The 19,415-nt window shown below is 41.0% G+C and overlaps 1 protein-coding gene across 4 annotated transcripts; it reads left to right on the top strand.

Moving 5' to 3' along the window:
* Positions 1-1,513: 1,513 nt before the first annotated feature.
* LOC134878537 (zinc finger protein 646-like) lies at positions 1,514-14,725 on the top strand. 4 transcript variants are annotated; one of them, XM_063904635.1, is made up of 6 exons: positions 1,514-1,746; positions 3,603-3,862; positions 4,877-5,123; positions 8,653-8,883; positions 9,653-9,784; positions 13,094-14,725. In XM_063904635.1, exons 1-6 carry the CDS (start codon positions 1,612-1,614, stop codon positions 13,259-13,261), a joined length of 1,173 nt encoding a protein of 390 aa, XP_063760705.1. In that variant the 5' UTR covers positions 1,514-1,611; the 3' UTR covers positions 13,262-14,725. The 4 variants fall into 4 exon arrangements, with proteins under 4 accessions (XP_063760705.1, XP_063760702.1, XP_063760704.1 ...); XM_063904632.1 differs by having other exon boundaries at positions 9,653-9,832; XM_063904634.1 differs by having other exon boundaries at positions 9,650-9,784.
* Positions 14,726-19,415: the final 4,690 nt, after the last annotated feature.

Genomic DNA, 19,415 nt, shown 5'->3' with positions numbered 1-19,415 from the left:
CATTTTTGCCATTGCGAGTAATATTTTTTGATATGTACATGTTTTCTTTAAGGCACCGTATTTGTGATTTCATGCATTGTAAATGATGTACAGAAACTAGTTAATATTAATGTGCAAATCATGTTGCTTATTCAAAAGTCTCTTGGAGAGTATTGACATAACAAAATATGTTGTAGGTTACACTATGAAGTCAATAATGCATAGCACACTTAAAACTTTCATAGCCAAATATTGGAATCACATAAAAGATGATGAAAAATGTTATAGTCTGTCACATCTGACATTTGTTCAATTTCATTTCTTTTACTTGTGTATCGCACAAATAAATGTGTAAATAAACCAAAATGCTTTGGCATGGCGCAGTGGGCCCTGTTGTTTGTTTCCTCTACTTTAGAAGTCGGGTGCCGAAATAAAACTGCACGCCTTTCTGTGAATTGAAAACAGTTCCAGCAAAAAGAAACATTTATATTAGAATTTTTAGAAGTTGTACATTTACACAATAAAGTCCTGCAGTGATGTGTTTTTGTAGGCCGAACCAGAAGTTAGCATGGCGTAGGCTCTTCACAAAACAATAGATTGTTCTATTAGATTTTGAATATTGCAGAAAATAGGATCTGTGGTAAACACATGTTCATGATACTTACATGTTTTGTTAAGCAGGATAATCTCCACATTTTAACACCGATTTAATAAAAGTCAAAGCAAAAATTCAATTGATGGAAGTAGATAGGCTAGCGTTATGGATGAGGGTCACTTGACCCTTAGCCACTCAGCTAAAGGTGGCTAATTTGTCACATGTTAGACTCATTGTTGCACCACAATATTGCAAAAAAAGATAGTTACTGAAACAGATGGAGATGTAATGCTTCATTGCCACTCCCTGGAGCAGTATCACACAGTAATTGGGCTCTAATTCAAAATGCAAAGATTTAATGTCATGTCACATACACAACTATGGTGCAATAAATGAAAAACTTCACAGGGCAGTTACAAAACATACTTTTTTTATAAAAATACTAATAAAATAGTCTAAAAAATAAAGCTAGTGCAAGTTCAGGTGTTTACTAGTCTTATGGCTGTGGGATGAAACTGTCTCTGGGTCTGATGGTTTTGGTCCTGATGCTGCGGTACCTCCAGTTCATCACCACACTCTGAAGTATACTTATTTCAAGAAAAGGGTTACATGCTTTATTGTTAGAAAAGCATGTTTTCACCCTGTTCTGTGATGACAAATAGCTTGGAGAATTGGAATTGGAGTTTATGCAGGTTTTTGGATCTTGTAGAAAGCATACTCAATAATGGCTTTAATTCAGAAAAAAGGTACACTTTAACCAAACGGCAGGATATTGATGAAGACACATTGATCACATTAATAATTAAACATGATTGACTTTATACAAATAAACCATATCACTCTCATACCTATCGAATCAGTAAACCTTGCTCCCACTCCAGGCCAGCAGGTGGCGGTAATGAACCGAGTGCCGTGATATGTCTGCCGCCAAAACGCTCATCTCACTGAAGAAATATTTTTCTTTTCGGAAGAAGATCCCGACAAAGCGGCCCTATTTCTTTTCAGTCACAAAAAGTCAAATAATCCGAAAACCGACAATGTACGCCAGGACAAATACCGGCAGCACACACGGAGACTTTCAGGATCGAAACGGAGTGAATTATGTGACATCGACAGAGACTTTCGGCCACTGCTCTCAATTGTTCTGGAAAAAGGATCCCAACGACTCCGGAGTAAGAAAGCAGCTGCCTACCACCAGCTAGCGAGCCGTAGCTTTACTAAACTATTTACTTAACTAGCAACAGGCAAAGGGTCTTTCTGCACGGATTTTTAAAAATAGTGTATAAAGTCCAGTTTAGCAACAGTGTGTGATGTAAAGCTGCAGGTTCTGTTAGCTCCGTTAGCTATTTGCTAACGGACCAATTGTCATGCTGAGCTGCTCACGGCCTAGTTTGATTCTTAGCCCCCGAGCTAGGTGGCTAATAATAATAAACGCAGACATACTGTATCACTTACTCGTGCCACAAGTGCTTTGGTGTAATAAAACGTATATGCCCAGCCTTATGCCATAACGTGTTCTGAAAAAGCACCCAATGCTGCAAAAAATGCATGTTATTGTATTGGAGCATCACCGAGCTACTGCTAACACCAGCCAACACACTCCGGCTAGCTAACACCTCCGCCTGCTGTTAAACCAGCGTGTTACTGTTTGGAAGAGCCTCGCATTGGCCAGTACTTTATACGGTCTGGTCTAACATAGTGAACCTGAGAAGGTGTATGTGAGCAGAGAATGCAGAGTTGTTTGCATAAGGCCTGCAATATTGTTATCGAGCAGCGCAAAGTAAACAGTAGCAGACTGCCCCGCAGGAAACGGGAGCGGAAGACGCCCCGCGGAGGACTCTGAAAGCCCTCTTTGTGATGCACACTGTGCGGTGCATTCATGGTCGCCCAGTGCCCACACACTATGTGCACAGTGCACACATTAACTGATATGATTTACATGTTTATATTACAGACTTATTTTATTTTTGCTTTATTCTGTCACACCAAAGCAGCTTCATAACACCGTGTTAACTGGAATCGTAGTTAAATCCGAGTATGAGATTGGGTTTCCCGAAACAAAACTTTATAGTTCAGGAGTTTGCAGCACTTTCCAGGTGTCACTCACCTGATGTTGTTTCTCTGTCTTCAGGCTGTGTGCATTTAAACACTGTTGATTAAACATCATTTGTGCTTATTCTGGTCGTTAGATGCATAGGTGTCCCCTGGAGCATTCCCCCTGTTCCTTATAAAAACAACGTAATACCAATAATATTTACAAAGCATTCATAACAAATAATGTTTTAAAAAATCCGGAAAGTTTAAAGACAACCTAGAAAGTATAAGCTTAATTAAGGTAGAGTATGTGGAAGAGCTGTTATATTAGATTGCATTTGATCACATTGGTCTCTCAATTTGTGGCGGTCAGTCATGAAGATTATTTCTTGAATTGTTGCTCATTTGCATAATTTTTGTAGGGTAACACTGAGCCTTCGGTCTCCATAGTAAACAAAAGTCTTTCATTTTATACATCAGAGCGGCGTTACACTTGACTCTCGGCTGATGTAATTTATGAATTCTGTGACTGGGTCAATTATTTGAGTCTGTCATGTGTTGTGAGTAGCAAATTATAAAGATTGTATGCAGTGTGTTGCATTAGCCTGGCTAGCTAACGGTTTCTGGATGAAATTAAACAAAGATATAGCTTAAAGTTGTGAGTTTGGACCTTAAATGTCCTGGTATGGGCCTTGTCACTAATGAGTGGCTTTCCGTGGTGCTGATCTGTCTTTTCTTAACTTTACACCTCACATTATTATAAAACTCGCAAGTGTAAAGCTTTATTTTGTGTTTTAAATTAAATGTTAACATTATTTCCTGTCACGAATGCACTCGCATCATCTCCCATAATAAACCTAGTGTTTGTTCACACACTCCAAGAAATATTTCTCTTTTTTTTTTTTTAACAATATATAATTTCATTATAAAAATATCAATGTTATGACATGTTGATACGTTTGCTGTGGCTTGACTGTCCTCCTCTCTGTTGCAGCCGAGTTCCACCATCAGCTGGTGTGATCAGCTCCCCTCGTCCTCAGCAGCCCTGTCCAGCTCCAGTCTGTCCTCAGCGTCCCTCTCCACTTCCAGCCTCTCTCTGGAGTCCCGGGCTCCGCCGCCACCAGCAGCCACGTCAGCATCAGACGACATGGAGTCAGACGAGAGGCCGTACGTGTGCGACATGTGCACCTGCGCCTACAAGCACGCCAGCTCTCTGCTCAACCACAAGCTCACCCACAAGACCGGAGACTTCAGGTAAGATGACTGGGGATGCACCTATGTCACATTATTCATCCAATACCAATGTTTAGAATAACAGTTTGGCCGATTATTAACTCGCCTTTTTTGTTAGGTAAGAAATACATCTTTATTTTAACTCTTTCATCCGTTCATCATACTAACCTTGAATGCAACTATATACTCCAGTCAGTGGTTATGCTTGTCTACTTTAAAGTTCCTGGGATCGTCCTCCTTATGTGTTCTTATCCTTTAAAGAACAGACCACTTTTAGATTTTGTCCAAAGTCATTATTAAAAAGGATTTGTGCTATATTACTAAGTCCAGGGAAACCGATAGACATTGGCCACTGCTACTGATGTGGCTGCCCGGTTTGAAACAAAGTAGTAATGCAATTATTTTGACTAACATTGCAATTGTAATATGATTCAGGATATTAGAGTGGTCATACAGCTCTGGAAAAAATTAAAAGACCACTCCAAATTTTTCCTAAATCTTTATTTCTACATGTATGGCAGTCATTCCAGTGTCTGTTGAATCCCAACACAGAGAAATGTGTCAGTAGTTTATAGAATCATTTTTTTTTTCAAGACATACCTTTTTAAATAGTGAATAAACTGATAATGCTGCAGTGGTCTCTTAATTTTTTTCAGAGCTTTATTTGAAACATCAAATGAACAAATAAATATGATCATGGTGTGATTAAAACACTTTTTTTTAAGATGATCTACAAAACAAGGGTCTTTTTTATATGTGTGTAGCAAATTGTTTCTCTGCATCTCTACAATAATTCATTCAGATATTTTCACTTATTTAGCCTTACCAAATATTGAGCCTGCACGATTCCATATTGTATTGTTTCAATACATTTTGCAGCCTCAGCGCGTCAACCTTTTTTTTTACCGATGAACCGAAGAGAGGGTTAATATCAGCCTATGCATTGTAACATCCCTAATGACTGTATGTTGGGGGCATCAGGTAAAGCCTAAAACTTCCCCTCTAACCTCCACGTTATTGTTGTCTCCAACACAGGTGCGACTTTTGCAGCAAGCCCTACACCAACTACATGTCCTTGCGCAATCACATGCGGATCCACGGTCAGAAGCGCTACATGTGCGACCTGTGCGGGAAGGCCTTCCGCCTGGCGCGGTACCTCCGGAACCACCAGAGGATCCACGACGACGGGCCCAACCGCTTCGACTGTCCCTCCTGCTGCAAGAGCTACAGGACCATGCTGGAGCTCGCCCAGCACCGCTGCAGCTCCGCCGTCACCAACCAGGTGGGTGTGGCTCTGGGGAAGAGTGGGGCTGAGATGGTGTGTGTCCAGCTGCTTTTGTATCAAACAGTTTTGGGATGGCAGCCACATGAAAGCTTGCATATCTTCTATTTGAATGATGTGTAGTGAGGTATTTGGATGTGTGAGGGTTTGCTACATAAACCCTTCCTTAAGGTGATTGTTGTTAGAGCTGCAGAATAAATTGAAATGTAATCAAAATTGCAACATGGGTTAGTAGAATATTAAAATCGCAGTAGGGTGAATATTTGTTACGGGCAAAATATGCTTTATTATCATTTTAAATGAGTTATGGTGCAACAGAAAAGTCCCGGCCTACAAATGGTATTCTACGGACTAATTAAAATATATTTGTTTGGTACAAATCCCCTTAAAGAAATCACACCTTATAATGTTAATATATTTTTCAATGATGGGGATCAAACTAAAATGATCTAAGCCCCCAAAAATCTGTCAATATATTTGCAAAAATATTTTTTTCCCAAAATTTGAACCCAAATTCTACTATCGGAGGAGATGAGGTTCCCCTGTATACCTCTCTTTTTGTGCTCTCAACCTTTTAACAGTTTTAAACAACGTATTAAAACTCAATTTTCATTACCACATGAAATCAATTACCAATATTTGAGTGTTGGCATCGTATGTATACCTTACTTGAGACCCTGATTCCCCTGAGAATAAATGATTTACAGATATCACCATGTTACCCGCTCACACAGCTAGAGCTCCAAAATCTGACCCTGGTTATTTTTTCATCCATGTACTTGAGGTCTGGACAGTTCTGTTAGTTTAAATGACGGATCTTTATTTACGTTATATTGTTGAACGCAGCTGCCTGAAATGCCCACCAAATTTGCATGACAGTTTTCCTACAGTTTCAAAGAGGCGTATAATCACCCTCAGGTGTCTCATTTGGTCGAGTCTATTCTGCTGCACCCCTCTCCAGCCCTCTCAGAGAGCTCTGTTTTGTCACTGTGCATCAGCTTCCATGTGAACATTAATAGAACCAGGATGGAGCTTTTTTTCTGGCAGAGAGGTGCTGAGCAGAGCCTCATCCCGGTGTTTCCTCCTAAAATACGCTCCGAACTCAACACAACCCAGCTGTGAGAAAGAACTCATATCGCAGTATTTTTCCAAATTCTAACGGATTCACTGTACTTATTTATTTTTCATTGATTGGAAATGTATTTACCTTTTTTTTAATATGTTTTGGGCCCCACAAAAAAACACCTGACCAGTGGTGGCCCTATGTGTTTAAGGAAACAACTGCCAATTGTAAACCATTTTATGTGCAAACTTTGCGTACCACATAACTAACAACAAAAGCAATGCTTGAGAAGGTAAACAAATCCCTCCTTCCCTGAAACTTCTTTTATGATTTATGATTGAATAGGCTCCTTTCACTGCCGCCCCGCTCGAGTGCCCTTCGCCACTTTTTCCACGGTGTCGCAGTGTATGAAAATGAATATCACCGGTATAAAGTTGATGGTATTTGGAATGAAACGCTATACCGCCCAGCACTGCATCGCCCCTTTGCTTTTTGTTTTGTACTTCTGCTACTTTTCTATTTATTTGACATTTGATTTGAAAAAAATGTTTTCACACTTTGTGTAAACGGGATCTCCAACACCCCCCCCCCTGTAGTGAAAGTGTGTGTGGAGTCAGGGTTAGACCAGGGTTAGGCTGAGTTTAGGGAAAGAGTCAGGGTTTAGAGGTCAGGGCAGGCACACACTTCAGTGGATTTTTCCTCTCTGGAATAGTAATCCAAATATATGTGTGTGTCTGTGTCTGTGCGTGTCTGTGCGCGTGTGTGTGTGTGGGGTTGGGTTATAAGAACCGGTTCAACTGTCCGTCCTGCTTTAAGAGCTACAGAACCATGCTGGACCTGGCCCAGCACCGCTGCAGCGCCGCGGCCAAAAACCAGGTTGGTGCGAGCATCAGTGGGCATGTGTTTGTATGAGTGTGTGTGTGTGTTGTGTGTGGGTTCAAGGTAGTGTTAGCTGATGGAACTGTAGCTGTGAGAAAGGGCAAACCTATGCACAAGTTTTAGATGTGAGGGTCAGGGACAAACCAATCTGATAAAAGCTCTTCAAACTGCTTTGATGGGACTTTTCAGCAGAAAATTGTCAACGTTTTCCCTCGCTGCCACCATGTGTATGAGCTTTAGAATTAAAGTAAACTATTGGTTCGGGAGTCCTAAAACTCGGAAATTAGTTTGAATTTTGGGGATTTCTGATTCCATTTTCCCAAATTCGATGGATTTCTTGAACTGTTAGACCTCTGAAATAAGGTGACTTTTTGTTCTACAACATAAATAAATACTGGTGAATTGAATTTGCAAAGCTTTCACGTGTCTTTAAAAACGGAGTGTGACTTAATGACACTACTAAACTTCATCATGCCATAGATAAGCCGCCGTTAGCTTAGCGGTCTCAGGAACCCATGCTATTCTCATTTCTTGGTCGGGCTACCAGAATACGCCGTCCCTGCACCGCTCTACTGATGGGTGTCTGAGCAGCTCTGAGCATTTCTATCTAAAAATTCAAAGTATTCGTTAAGAAATTCATAGAAATGACTTAATAATATATTAGTTATTAGCCCACACCAGTGGACACAGCTCAACACGCACAGCTGAATGACTGATTTTGTCAATTTAAAGTGAAAATTACTGTTCAAGCTAAAAGCATCAAGCCTATCCTAAAAAATTTAACTCTGAAATGTCATATCATTGGAAATTATAATTCTTTCTGTCCATACTGGCTACTACACACCTCTGATGTGAGTGTCTGAGGACAAAATCAACAGTTTAATACATCCCGTAGAGAAGATGAGTGTTAACGGACAAAGTGTCTGTTTAATGTACTGAAAATATGTTGAATAGTCCACTGTACCTAAAAGTACTTCCTACTTTAACTCAAAATATGTGTGTAAAGTAAAAGTTGTGAAGCTGGATTAGTTTAAAAACAGGTTCAGGTCACTTGAAATATCTCTTTGGCTTGACAGGAAACCTGGCATGTTGACTGTAAACATTCCGACACTAAAAACATTCAGATCTACAAAGATAAGATCTAGGCTGTAAAATAAAAACAGACTTTATCTCGTTAAAGTTTAGAGTAGCTTTAAATCTTCAGGGGCATGGTTAGGCTCTAACACAAGTGTAAAAGTGTCAGGGGGAGAGGACAAGCAGACAAGACGAGCATCTTTTATAGTTGTCACAGTTACAGAAGATCGATTGGATTCATGGTAGCGAAGGAGTTGGCGGCCTGAATCATGACTCAGTCGGGTTGAGCTTGTGTGAGTGTATCTGTCTGTGTGTGTACTCCATCCCCTCACATGACCGGGTCGACTGAAAGCTATGGAAGGACTCTGTGAACATGAACTGCACGTCTCTGCTCTGATTGGCTCAAGAATCCGACTCATCACATTCATCCGTCACCGGTCCTCGGCTCTTTTATTTTCTGTGTGCATGACTGACGACAAATGATTTTACCAAATGTCCCTCCTCCCAATCCAGTCCGGTGGAGCTGCTGGGGGAGGCGGTGGGGGTCGTCGTTCCAACTACTCCAACCATCGCCGTCAGCAGCAGCAGCAGCAGCAGCAGCAGCAGCAGCAGCAGCAGCAGAACAGCGCTAACTCCATGATGCAACCGCAGCACGGAGGACACGGCCAGCAGGAACCTCTGCCGCCCCACTGCGTCTCCCCCATGTCCCAGGGAGGCGTGGGCAGCCAGCCAGACCCCCACCAGGTATGAAAACTCTAGGACTGCAAGACTCTTCCATAACCCGCCATACAGGGTTACTTGGTTCTAAAAACAGCGATAAACCCGGTTCCAGCTGTTACTGAGGATAAATGTGGGGGGCATCATGACTATCTATGAAGGGTCTGGCCATTTAGTGTTGGAAATAGCACTTCAGAATTTGTATTGTCCAAAAAACATAAGTAGAATAATTTTTTTAATATTGAAGTGTAGATGCTATTGCCAGAAGTAAATGACGTAAGGCTATAAAGGAACTACAGCACGGTCACATGACTTCACGTCAACACCGCTAAGCTAAAGGCGGCTAATGTTCGGTGTCTTTACGTTTTAGTCCTCTCATTTAGCCACTAGTTAGCAACCAACGTCTTTAAGACATTGACCAGTGGAATATTTACTGACATATTTTAGGTTTAGAACAAAACATAAAAATCTTGTTTGTTAACCACTGACCTTATTTGGGAATCTTACAAAAAACCATTGACTTCAAGGTGAGGGAATTGGATGTGCTGTGGATGTGCCAGATTTGAGGACTCATTCCTTAACCACTGTATTCCCATATCAGGTTGAGGGTGGGGGAGGAAGGTAGGACAAATAGATTATGTTCAGTTGCATGTATGAGCAAAGCCCTGGTGTAATTGAGTGTTTTTGAAAATGTATACAGTATCCTGAAATAATATTTCAACACTGATTATTTTCTCTGACTATATATGTTAGTGGTTTGTTGTAATGAGTGTGTATCTCCCGTGTGTTCCAGCAGGGACGCCCCAGCTCCGTGTCCTCCCAGAGCAGCCAGCACAGCATGAGGAGCTCCTCCTCCAACAAACACATCTCCTCCTCCAGTGCCACCCCGTCCTCCTCCTACTCCCTGCTCCAGCCCCTGGTGCCTGAGGTAAAGGAGTTGAGCTCGGGATACACTAGGCTGAGCGCCAACCCCATGGTAGGAGAGAGAACCCCCCCAACACACACTCGCCGTCTGCTGGCTTCCTAGCTTCCCAGCTGCCTGCTCTCTGTCTGCCTACTAACATCAGGAGAGAGGACTAACATTTCCCTGTGTCCAGCAGGAGCGGTTCCTGTCTGTCCTCCTTTAAAGAGAGACTCTGCTGTCTGCAGGGTGGACTCAGTGCTAAGCTTTTTAGCTGTTCTCATTTCAAATATTCAGGGGCCAAGATGGAAATAAAGCTGTGCAGCAATGACGTATTTGTGTAGGCCGACCCAGTGGAACATGGCACACGCGTTTATGATACTTAAAGAATAATCTCCACATATAAACACCGCTGCAATATAAATATATTTTAGATAAATGCAGTCCACAGAAACAAAAAACTAATGTAATGCTATAAACAAACTACATCTCGTAATAGCCAGGAGTAAAAGGCTAACGCTAAGCTACAAAGGACCTAGCCAACAGGGTCCTTGTGGGGGAGCATCATGACTATCTAATATCTATGAAAGGTTGGGCCATTTAGTGTCAGAAGCAGCACTGCAGTGTTTTTATTGTCCAAAAAACACTTGTATTTATCTTCTTGTGCAGTCATGACGTATTCTAGTTGGCAGTTAGCATTGCTAAGGCTCCCTCGACAGAAACCCAAAGCTAGTTTTCCATTGGATTTTGGAATATCTAAGAAAGTAGAACCTTTTTTTAAATATTGAAGTGTAGATGCTATTGCCAGAAGTAAATGACGTAAGGCTATAAAGGAACTACAGCACGGTCACATGACTTTCACCAGTGGAATATTTACTGACATATTTTATGTTTTGGAACAAAACGTAAAAATCGCGTTAGCGTTTGTTACACCGCTAAGCTAAAGGCGGCTAATGTTCGGCATGATGGCGTTTAGTAGTGTCATTTATACACCTGCTAGAAACCACTTTTCTTAAACACACAGAAGCCTTTGACATTCACCGTTGGGGTATTGGGAGCCCCCTAACGTTTCCCTTGAGCAGATGTAAATATGGTACTTTATTGTGTCTTCTTTTATGTTTATGAGAGAGGAGCACAAATGTTATCTCTGGCTGCCATGCATTAGCCTGTCCAAAGAGTAAGACCAGAAAATAGGAGAAAAGATAGAAGGGTGGATGAATGAGTCATTAACCCAGTGGTTCCCAAATATTTTCGAGCCCCCTCAACCCGGTTCCGACCTCCATTTGTAGGATAAATTGTATATAATTGTACAAACATTCCATTTTCTCTGCTAATAATGTCAAGACGCAAAAATCCAACTATAATTTTATATTTCTTTATGGATGAAACATCCATTTATATGTAGTTGGTTCGATAACATGTGCAAGATAACTGTTATGTAGCAATAAACAATAATACATCTATTTTTAAAATTATAACAGAGCAACCAATATTTGTTTATAACTTCCTCCCAAGCTTCAGGCGCCCCCCCTGCTGTACCTCTGTGTCCCTCTACGGGGAACCACTGCCTCAACCCTTAAATCAGTCATCATTTTTGACAACCAAAGACAACCAAACGCCATCTATCCGAACATTAGCCGCCTTTAGCTTAGCGCTGGTGAACTCATGTGATTGGGATGCAGCCCGCTTATAGCCTAACGTCAGCTTTTTTCATTTGACAATTTTATTCACGCTTCAAATCCTATAATACTGGTGTTAATACATGGAGATTATCCTTGTGAACAACATTTGTAAGCGTCATAGCAAGTGTTTTGCACAGATCTTATTTTCTGCAATATTCCCCCTCCCCAACTACGCCGCAAAGTAGAGCGCCAAACCAGCTCGGTCTCCTGGGGTTTCCTTGGGTGTAGCTGGGGCTCTGACCTGACAGTAGGACACTAACTGGGGGCTGTGCTGCTAACTTAGTCCCGCCTTTCACACCTGTCACTCTCTCAGCTTGGTAGTGCACATGCTGATGTTGGAGATGGGGCTTCACTTGCGTCACACACTAAAGAAGTTTAACAATCAGGAGGTATCGAGTTTGATGTACCACTTGGATTCCTCCGATCTTAATATTAGTCCGCCAATCCAACAGGTTTTGGTGTGACGTGATGTCTTCAGTGTCAGATCTGACCCCAAGGCGCAGACTGATTACACTAATGTAGGAACAAGAATATATGCTTACAATTTTAGTTGACCTTGTCTTTAATAATGAAGAAAACAACTTTAAACTAAATCAAGTCACAGTGTTCTTGATAGTGTAGGAATGATGTTAGAATCCTACTCATTGGCCTTGGTGTGTGATTTGTCACGTCAGGTAATATTGTAACTAGGGATGCACCAATGCTAAATTTCTTCGCCGATGTTTTAATGTAATTTTCTGCCACTGTTGTTATTCCACTTTCTGCCAGGAAAAACAAAAAGAAATTCTCGCACATTTCAGTTTCAAAGGCTGAGCAAGTTCGTTATTATAACATGATAGTACGCTGGTTAGAAAGTACGCAGCTTCCCCGGATCACCTGCAGCTCTGCCCGCTGAGGGGACCGGTGAGTGGAGTAAAACACACGTTTAGAGTTAGACCTATCATGCTATTTTATCTACCTCTGAGTCTACCTAAACTAGTTATAAATATATTTACTCCTCACTGTCGGGTCACTCATTACTGGATCAGCGAGCTGCATGAGACGGATACGGACCAGCTGTCAGGAGAGGGAGCGAGAGCGCTCTGTTTATTATTCCCGTGTTTTTATCTAAAGTTACTGTACACTTGGAATAATGTAGTTAGTCTACTTAAGTAAATCGCGGATCTCTGGGTGAAACAGTGAAATAGTCCCACACTGCCGTTGTGCTTTTGTCTTCTTTAGTTTTTTTAAAATGTTATATAAACGAACTACGGGTGCCGCAGATCTTTTGACGGAACACGAGAACAAATAACAAAAGCATCGGTGAATTTCACCTCATTTGACGATGTATCAGTGCATCCCTAATTGTGACATTATTTTATGACCGCTACTATTTAATTCATTTAGTTTGTCAAGGAGCCTCGCAGACATCCAGTGAAAAGATGTCAATCCTTCAGAGAGTGTTGCTCAGGCGTGTGCAGCTCTCTCTCTCTCTCTCTCTCTCTCTCTGTCTCTGTCTCTCTGTCTCTGTCTCTCTGTCTCTGTCTCTGTCTCTGTCTCTCTCTCTCTCTGTCTCTCTCTCTCTCTCTCTCTCTCTCTCTCTCTCTCTCTCTGTGCACTATTTAATCTGAGATGTCCCTCCTTTGACTTTTTTTCCATTTTTTTCCCCCTGCAGCCAAAGCACCAGGAAACTTTCTCTCTGGCCCCCCAGCGGCCCCTCACCACCATCAACCCCATCGGCCACTCCCTCCATCCAAATGGTGCGCCCACACTCAAGCCCTCCCCCGTGCCACGCAGTATCCAGGCCATGCCATGGGAGCAGCGCTCTCTCTACAATCAATGAGACCGGCAGGACCCAGCTGCACCCCCCTTCCTCCAACACTCCCCACACGCCCTCCTCCCCCTACCCCCCTGTTGGACCCAGCATCAAGGAGGGGAGGACTTTGGATGCCCCTCCAGCACCTCACCCCTCCTATGGGGGACGGGGACCCCCCCCCATGAGAACTAGTTGAGATTGATTACTGAGTAGTTAGGTTAAAATGTGTTGCCTTGCCCCTCATGTATGATCTATGCCATGTACTGGATATAAGTTAAAATGTCTGTCCCCCATCCTCCCCCCCACTCTAGTTATGAACGTATCTATCCTCCCCATTATGAATATTGTATCCCCCCCTCACCCCTACCCTTTTTCCCCCATGTTAAACAAAAGGCTATTTTCTATTAAGATAGCATTCCAAACCCTGAACAACGAGGGATTCAGATCCAGACCCATCTGAGTCTGAACATTCCAGGGCACCAAAATGTCCAGTAATGTGACAAAATTCCCCCCCTACCCCCTCCTCACTTATGTTTCTGAACATAAAACCCAACATTTAGTCAGATAAGGCTCTGGAAAGAGAAGGGGGAACTCTTCTTTTGTTACTTGCTCCAGAATGAAGTTTGTGTATATTGTGCGTCAGGGGCTGTGATGACTCTTACCGTAAAAGTTTTCCACAGCAGGGCCCCCTCGAGGAAAAGGGCCCCATTGACGAGCCCTCTTCGCGTGAAGACTGAAACCCTGCTGTTTTAAAGGACCTCATCGTTTCCCGCCACAAGGACTACTTTGGCTTGGTTTCCTTCTTTTAACACAACTGAAGCTCACTCTTTTTCCTGACTTGTTGTTATTGTACTTTTAATAACCTGTTGGCTGGGAATCACATCCAGAACAATCACATCTCCATCCCTTTTGTTCCAGACTGACTGTTAACATGTTGCAAAAGCACTTTAAGACAAGTGCTGTATAATTATTACTGTCCAACCCCCCCGTCTAGAGCTGTGTGGGCTGTAAGGATGCAACACTGCCTTACATCCTGTCCTCATCACGACACACACACGATCACCACGGCTGCACCCGGAAGCTTCAGTGGCCAAAATACACTCCCCCACCCCACCAACGCACCATCCAGTGTTGCTCTCCCTTTCAGAAAACGTCCTGCCTGTCTCACAACTTCCTGTGAGGTGTTTCAGCAAGCAGCCAATCACAACTGGCCAGATAACTTAAATGAAATGATGAGTTGAATCCTGTTAAACGGTCAATTTAATGAATAACAGTTTAATCATGTTTCCAATATGTAGTTCTGTTACGTTATCTGCTAACACGGTGTTCACTGAAATACCCACAATTCTACTGACATTGTATTTTCTCTTTTTAAAGTTGTTTCTATTTTTATCATGACATGTTTTCATCGTTGCTTTCTCTCTCCTTGTAAAGTGTCTTTGAGTATTTAGAAAAGTGCTATACAAATAAAATGTTTTATTATTATCACCATCAGGGCTGCTTCTCCTATGTAAACCACTATCTAATACCTAGAGTGTTGTATTTCTAAATTAAAATACTTGGTTTTTCTGAAAAATGAAAATATGCATGCAGGTATTTCACATTGGTGTGGATTGCATGTCTACGAGATCCAGCCATGAAGAATGCAGAGTAGAGACGCCTACAGTTCCTTGAAGACTGAGCGTCCAATGATCTGACAATGATCCTTCTTTTTGACTCGGGTTTGGTTTTAATTTCAAGCCACCAGAGGGCGACATATCTTTCATTTACCTTTATTTCGAATATAATAACAAAATGAGATCTTTGACACTTACACCCCTAATCATGGTCTCTCTGATAGAGGGCCTGGTCAGAGCTCGTGTTGATGATGTTGGAAATAGAGCCAAATTAACTTTCAATCAAAAAGTCAAGATACAGTTGATCATAAGGACACATGGTAATTCTTTGGGAACTTATTTATTCTTCAGGCAAAAGCTAAAGAAGAAGAGCCTTTATTAATCCCCCTAGGGGGAAATTCAGTTTTCACTCTGTGTTTACATGCATACATACCTTAACCACACACAGGTACAATAATAAATACAATACACAATACAGGGTTTTTTTTTGTAGGTTGCAAACATGCACATGCATCTGGAGAGGTGCCAGAGCGTAGGCTGCCAGTCTCGAAGGAGCCAGGGATCAGTTGGGGGTTCGGTGCCTTGCTCAAGCACAATTGTCTACAAACTGATATATAAATATACATTGGTTGGTTTGAATGTTAGCATTTTGGAATACATGACGAGGGGATGACAGACCGATGTGCTGTGAGCTACTGTATAGATTTGTGATTGGTAATATGATGTATAATTGAATATCTCAACATCAGACTGTGAACAAGATTGGTCTAAATCCGGGGATTCAGAATGATCAGGGTTTTCAGAGTTTTCAAAAGTATCCCCTTAATCCTCCGTGAAACAGGAAGTGTTAAAATAGTGGAGGTTGTGTTTGTGACGGGGTACTAACCTGGCATTAGGGGGGCCACACTCGGCCCCCCAGGAGTCATTTTAGTGTTAACAGCTTTGGTGGACTGGTCATTTCTGCTTATAAAAAATATAAATAATACATTATCATATACAAATACAAATATCATAACATGACATGACACGTAGAGTCAAGTTAATCCTGCATAGTCCAAACATTTCACTAACCTGCGTGCACGTGGCGGGAACGCGCATTAATTGAGATTTCATAGGAATGAATGGACCGACCCTGGCGCGGTTTTCGGGTCGATTTAAGGCTCTGAAGTGTTCGGCCACCGACTCTGCAGTGTGGTTTACAGGGAATTAATATCCGCGAGTCGGTGCACGTGACGTAATGTCAGTATCCATGCTTGTTATTAATAAACAATCATTTTCATTTCCGACGGCAGGGCTCCTTTCAGGGCCTCTGAGGCCCGGCCCGATGCTTCGACCGGGGGCTCGGTCCCTAACATCGTCCGACTCACGAGCTGTAGTGATAAGTGACTAATAATAATATTGATAATAATATTTTAACAATGCGTGCGTTATAATATCATAAACTATGTGGGTGGATACCGGAAACGCACACATTTGCATCCGACGAAATAAGTCAATGGAAGTATTAAGCTATTTGTTTCTGTACAAAAATGTCTCATTGGTTATATTCATTTTGATAATATAATTTGATAAATAACGAGGAAATAAATGAAATCGTAGAGTTATTAGTTCATGGTGAAATTAAACTCTGACTAAGAAGATTTTGTATTTGGGGCTCCATAAATCAAATTACTTTTAGAGACATTCGTTTCAAACTAAAAATGTTTGTAATTCGGACAGTGCGACGAAGTCTGAGCAGGCCTCCCAGCGGAAGGCCCAGACCTCGGCCTTCCCTTCATTAGCTCCCCGGCCTCCATAGGTCCGCCCCGAGTGTAGTTGCCTGCCTCACACCGGTGGGTGGCGGTAGTGTCCCGGACAAAAGGAGACGAAGAGAATTTAGTTCTTAAATGTACAGCTATATTTACTGCGCAGCCTTTAGCAATCATTAGCAATTACAGTTAAAAGCCAGATTAGAGAATAACTAAATTAATATTAGGCTAACTGTGCTCAATGAGATTTGTAAACTACCTATTGGTTGTGTGTGAAGTAGCAGAATCTATAGCTTTCAGGATAACACTTATTCCTCCTCATATGAGACTTCCATTTCCATTTCAAAACATTCTACAAGACCAAATTAATGTGGTTTATGAAATCTCAATCTCTTGTTATTTAAATGTTTTTTTCCTCTTATCTTTAAAGGTTATTATTCAGCGGATAATTATATTTAATGGTTCTTTTTCCAGTTTTTTCTCCTAATAATTAAAATTCATATGACGTAACAGTTATTGCATATTTGTAATACAATTTTTCTAATGTGCTTTTGTGTATCTTCTTTGTGTCAAGTATACAAAAGGCTTAAATAAAATGTCATTGCTAGGAGAAGTTATATTTACTCCAGGCTGATTTGGGCTTTTTATTGATATATGAGTTCTGGTGATTTTATAAAACATGATACATTGTTAATCACTTACAGTAATTATATCACGAGTAAGTAGTAGTATAATCCAATATTATAATAGCTAAAGGCTTAATCAGCCAAATCAGCAGTACTTTTTTTAATACTAACTTTTACTGGATTATTATTACTTTAATTTGCTAAAAGATCAAAATGCCTGAAGCATCCTACATTTAAACACGTGTCCTAGCTTCTTGCCTTTATCATCTCAGAAAGGAAGCATGTACTCAAATAATAAAGTGAAGGAACATGATCATTTGTGAAATATGAAAAAAGGTTTTCAGTTGAATAGTTACTTCAACTTCAATGTTTCAGTTGAATAGTTACTTCAACTTCAATGTTTCCAGTCAAATACTTTGATCATTAAAGTACAACTTCATAAACCTCTGTCCAATTTGTCTCATGAACATTCTCCATGACTGCATATACCACCAGAGGCAGGTGTGGACTTCATGTTTGGAAGAAGAAAGAGTGACTTCCTGCTGAGCCTCTTCACATTCATCAAATATGAAACAATGAACACTTAAACATAACTTCTGAAGAGCCGGGGACCCATTGATTACAGTTCAAGTGCTCATTTATTATTTCATTTTTTTGGTTTACATTACCAGGGCCAACTGAAGTTTATTTTCAGGATTTCACACCCACACATCAGCAGACGGGCCCATCTCTAAACACTGGCCCTGTGTCGAAAGACAACAAAGTGACACCCTGCACCCAGGGGCCATAGTGTTCAGCTTGTGAATAGTACTTTACCACTGTAAATAGTATTTGTGTTTTGGAAACAATGACTCAAAATGTAGATTTTAGTCTTTGCTGGTCTCTCACCTAACACTTTAACAGCATCCACTGGGGCCCGCGTTCAGGGGCCTAACATTAAGGGACAGTGTTAGTTTTAGTCTCAAGCCTTCTGTCTGTCAGCGAATCTTATGAAAAGACCTACACTTACAGTGATTTCTCAAAGTCAAAAAGCATTCTTCAGCATCTGAAATACCAGCATGTTAGCAATTGTTTTGATTCAAAATTAGTGAGAGAATAAGATGAAAACCCAAAGAGAGAAAAAAGGGCAACGGATTATTAAAATACTAAATAATTTGAGTGCATTAAGTGATAATGATGTAGAGCAGTACAGAACCACTTCTCTGACTTTGTCTCATGCAATGTAACAAACTATACCTGTCAGACAGTGTGAAGGGAATACTACCAAAACAACAGAGCAATTACTTTCTTTTTTTCCTTTTTAAAAAAAAATACTACGACTTTCTAAAAATAATATTTTCTTCAAAGGTTATGACCTGTCTCAACTTCTTAGATAAGATAGATTTTTTGTGCAGTAGGTTTTGAACTTTAAAAACCTTAATGAAACACAAGTGCTGGTATAGTCCAGGGGTTAATAAACAAAATAGTTGAATATCATGTGAGTGGTTAATAGGGAATACCTAAGAGCTTTACTGCATTGCATTCAATTAGATGTATATGTTATAAAAGTTAGCTTGGTGCCTTGATTCTGTCTTTCCCTTTATACAAAAGAAAGACACTTCCACCGTAACAGGAGGAATTCCCTAACTCAGTGCATTACAGTGACCAAACCAAATAACAACGATTATTTAGCAAGGTAAAATGACTGTTTCTGATAATGGGATTTGCTGTCTTTGATTAGAGAATATTTATTTATTTTTATAATTGAAAATCAAAAGATATTTCCACTCTGAAGGAGCCCACCTACAAAGGAAGCATCCTCCAAATGGAAAAACACTTGTTGTGTTAGTTTGTCTCTGAGACTTTCCGACTTCTTGTCTATCTGTCACCCTTGATTGTTTCAAACAACAAGAGGAAATAGTGGGGACTATTTTCAGCGGCGGACTAATACAGGTTTGGTGCTCTGGTGAGTGCAGTCAGTAAATGTTTGAGGAGGATTGAACACTTGGGCTTCACCTAAAGTGTGTAGAGGTTATTCTTTTTTCTGCTACTTTATACTAACACTAACCCTAACCCTGCATTTCAGAGGGGAATCTTAACTTTACACTGCATTAGCTTACCTTCCATTGAAGAGTTTCCATTAAGGACACACGATGCATTGTTAGAGATGAACATGATTAATAATATAACTGCACTTTTTTGAGTTAAAATA

This window comes from Eleginops maclovinus, chromosome 16 (genome assembly GCF_036324505.1).
Source record: "Eleginops maclovinus isolate JMC-PN-2008 ecotype Puerto Natales chromosome 16, JC_Emac_rtc_rv5, whole genome shotgun sequence".
NCBI classification, from domain to species: domain Eukaryota; kingdom Metazoa; phylum Chordata; class Actinopteri; order Perciformes; family Eleginopidae; genus Eleginops; species Eleginops maclovinus.
Note: the sequence above shows the minus strand (reverse complement) of the source record. Positions and strands in the feature narration are given on the sequence as shown.

What these genes read in the sequence shown, in the direction of transcription:
- LOC134878537 (XM_063904631.1), top strand. Translation starts at nt 1,612, where the DNA reads ATGTACGCCAGGACAAATACCGGCAGCACACACGGAGACTTTCAGGAT. An exon ending in GCTCCGCCGTCACCAACCAG is followed by an intron (nt 5,124 to 8,652) that starts GTGGGTGTGGCT and finishes CTCCCAATCCAG; the next exon opens with TCCGGTGGAGCTGCTGGGGG. An exon ending in GCCAGCCAGACCCCCACCAG is followed by an intron (nt 8,884 to 9,649) that starts GTATGAAAACTC and finishes CGTGTGTTCCAG; the next exon opens with CAGGGACGCCCCAGCTCCGT.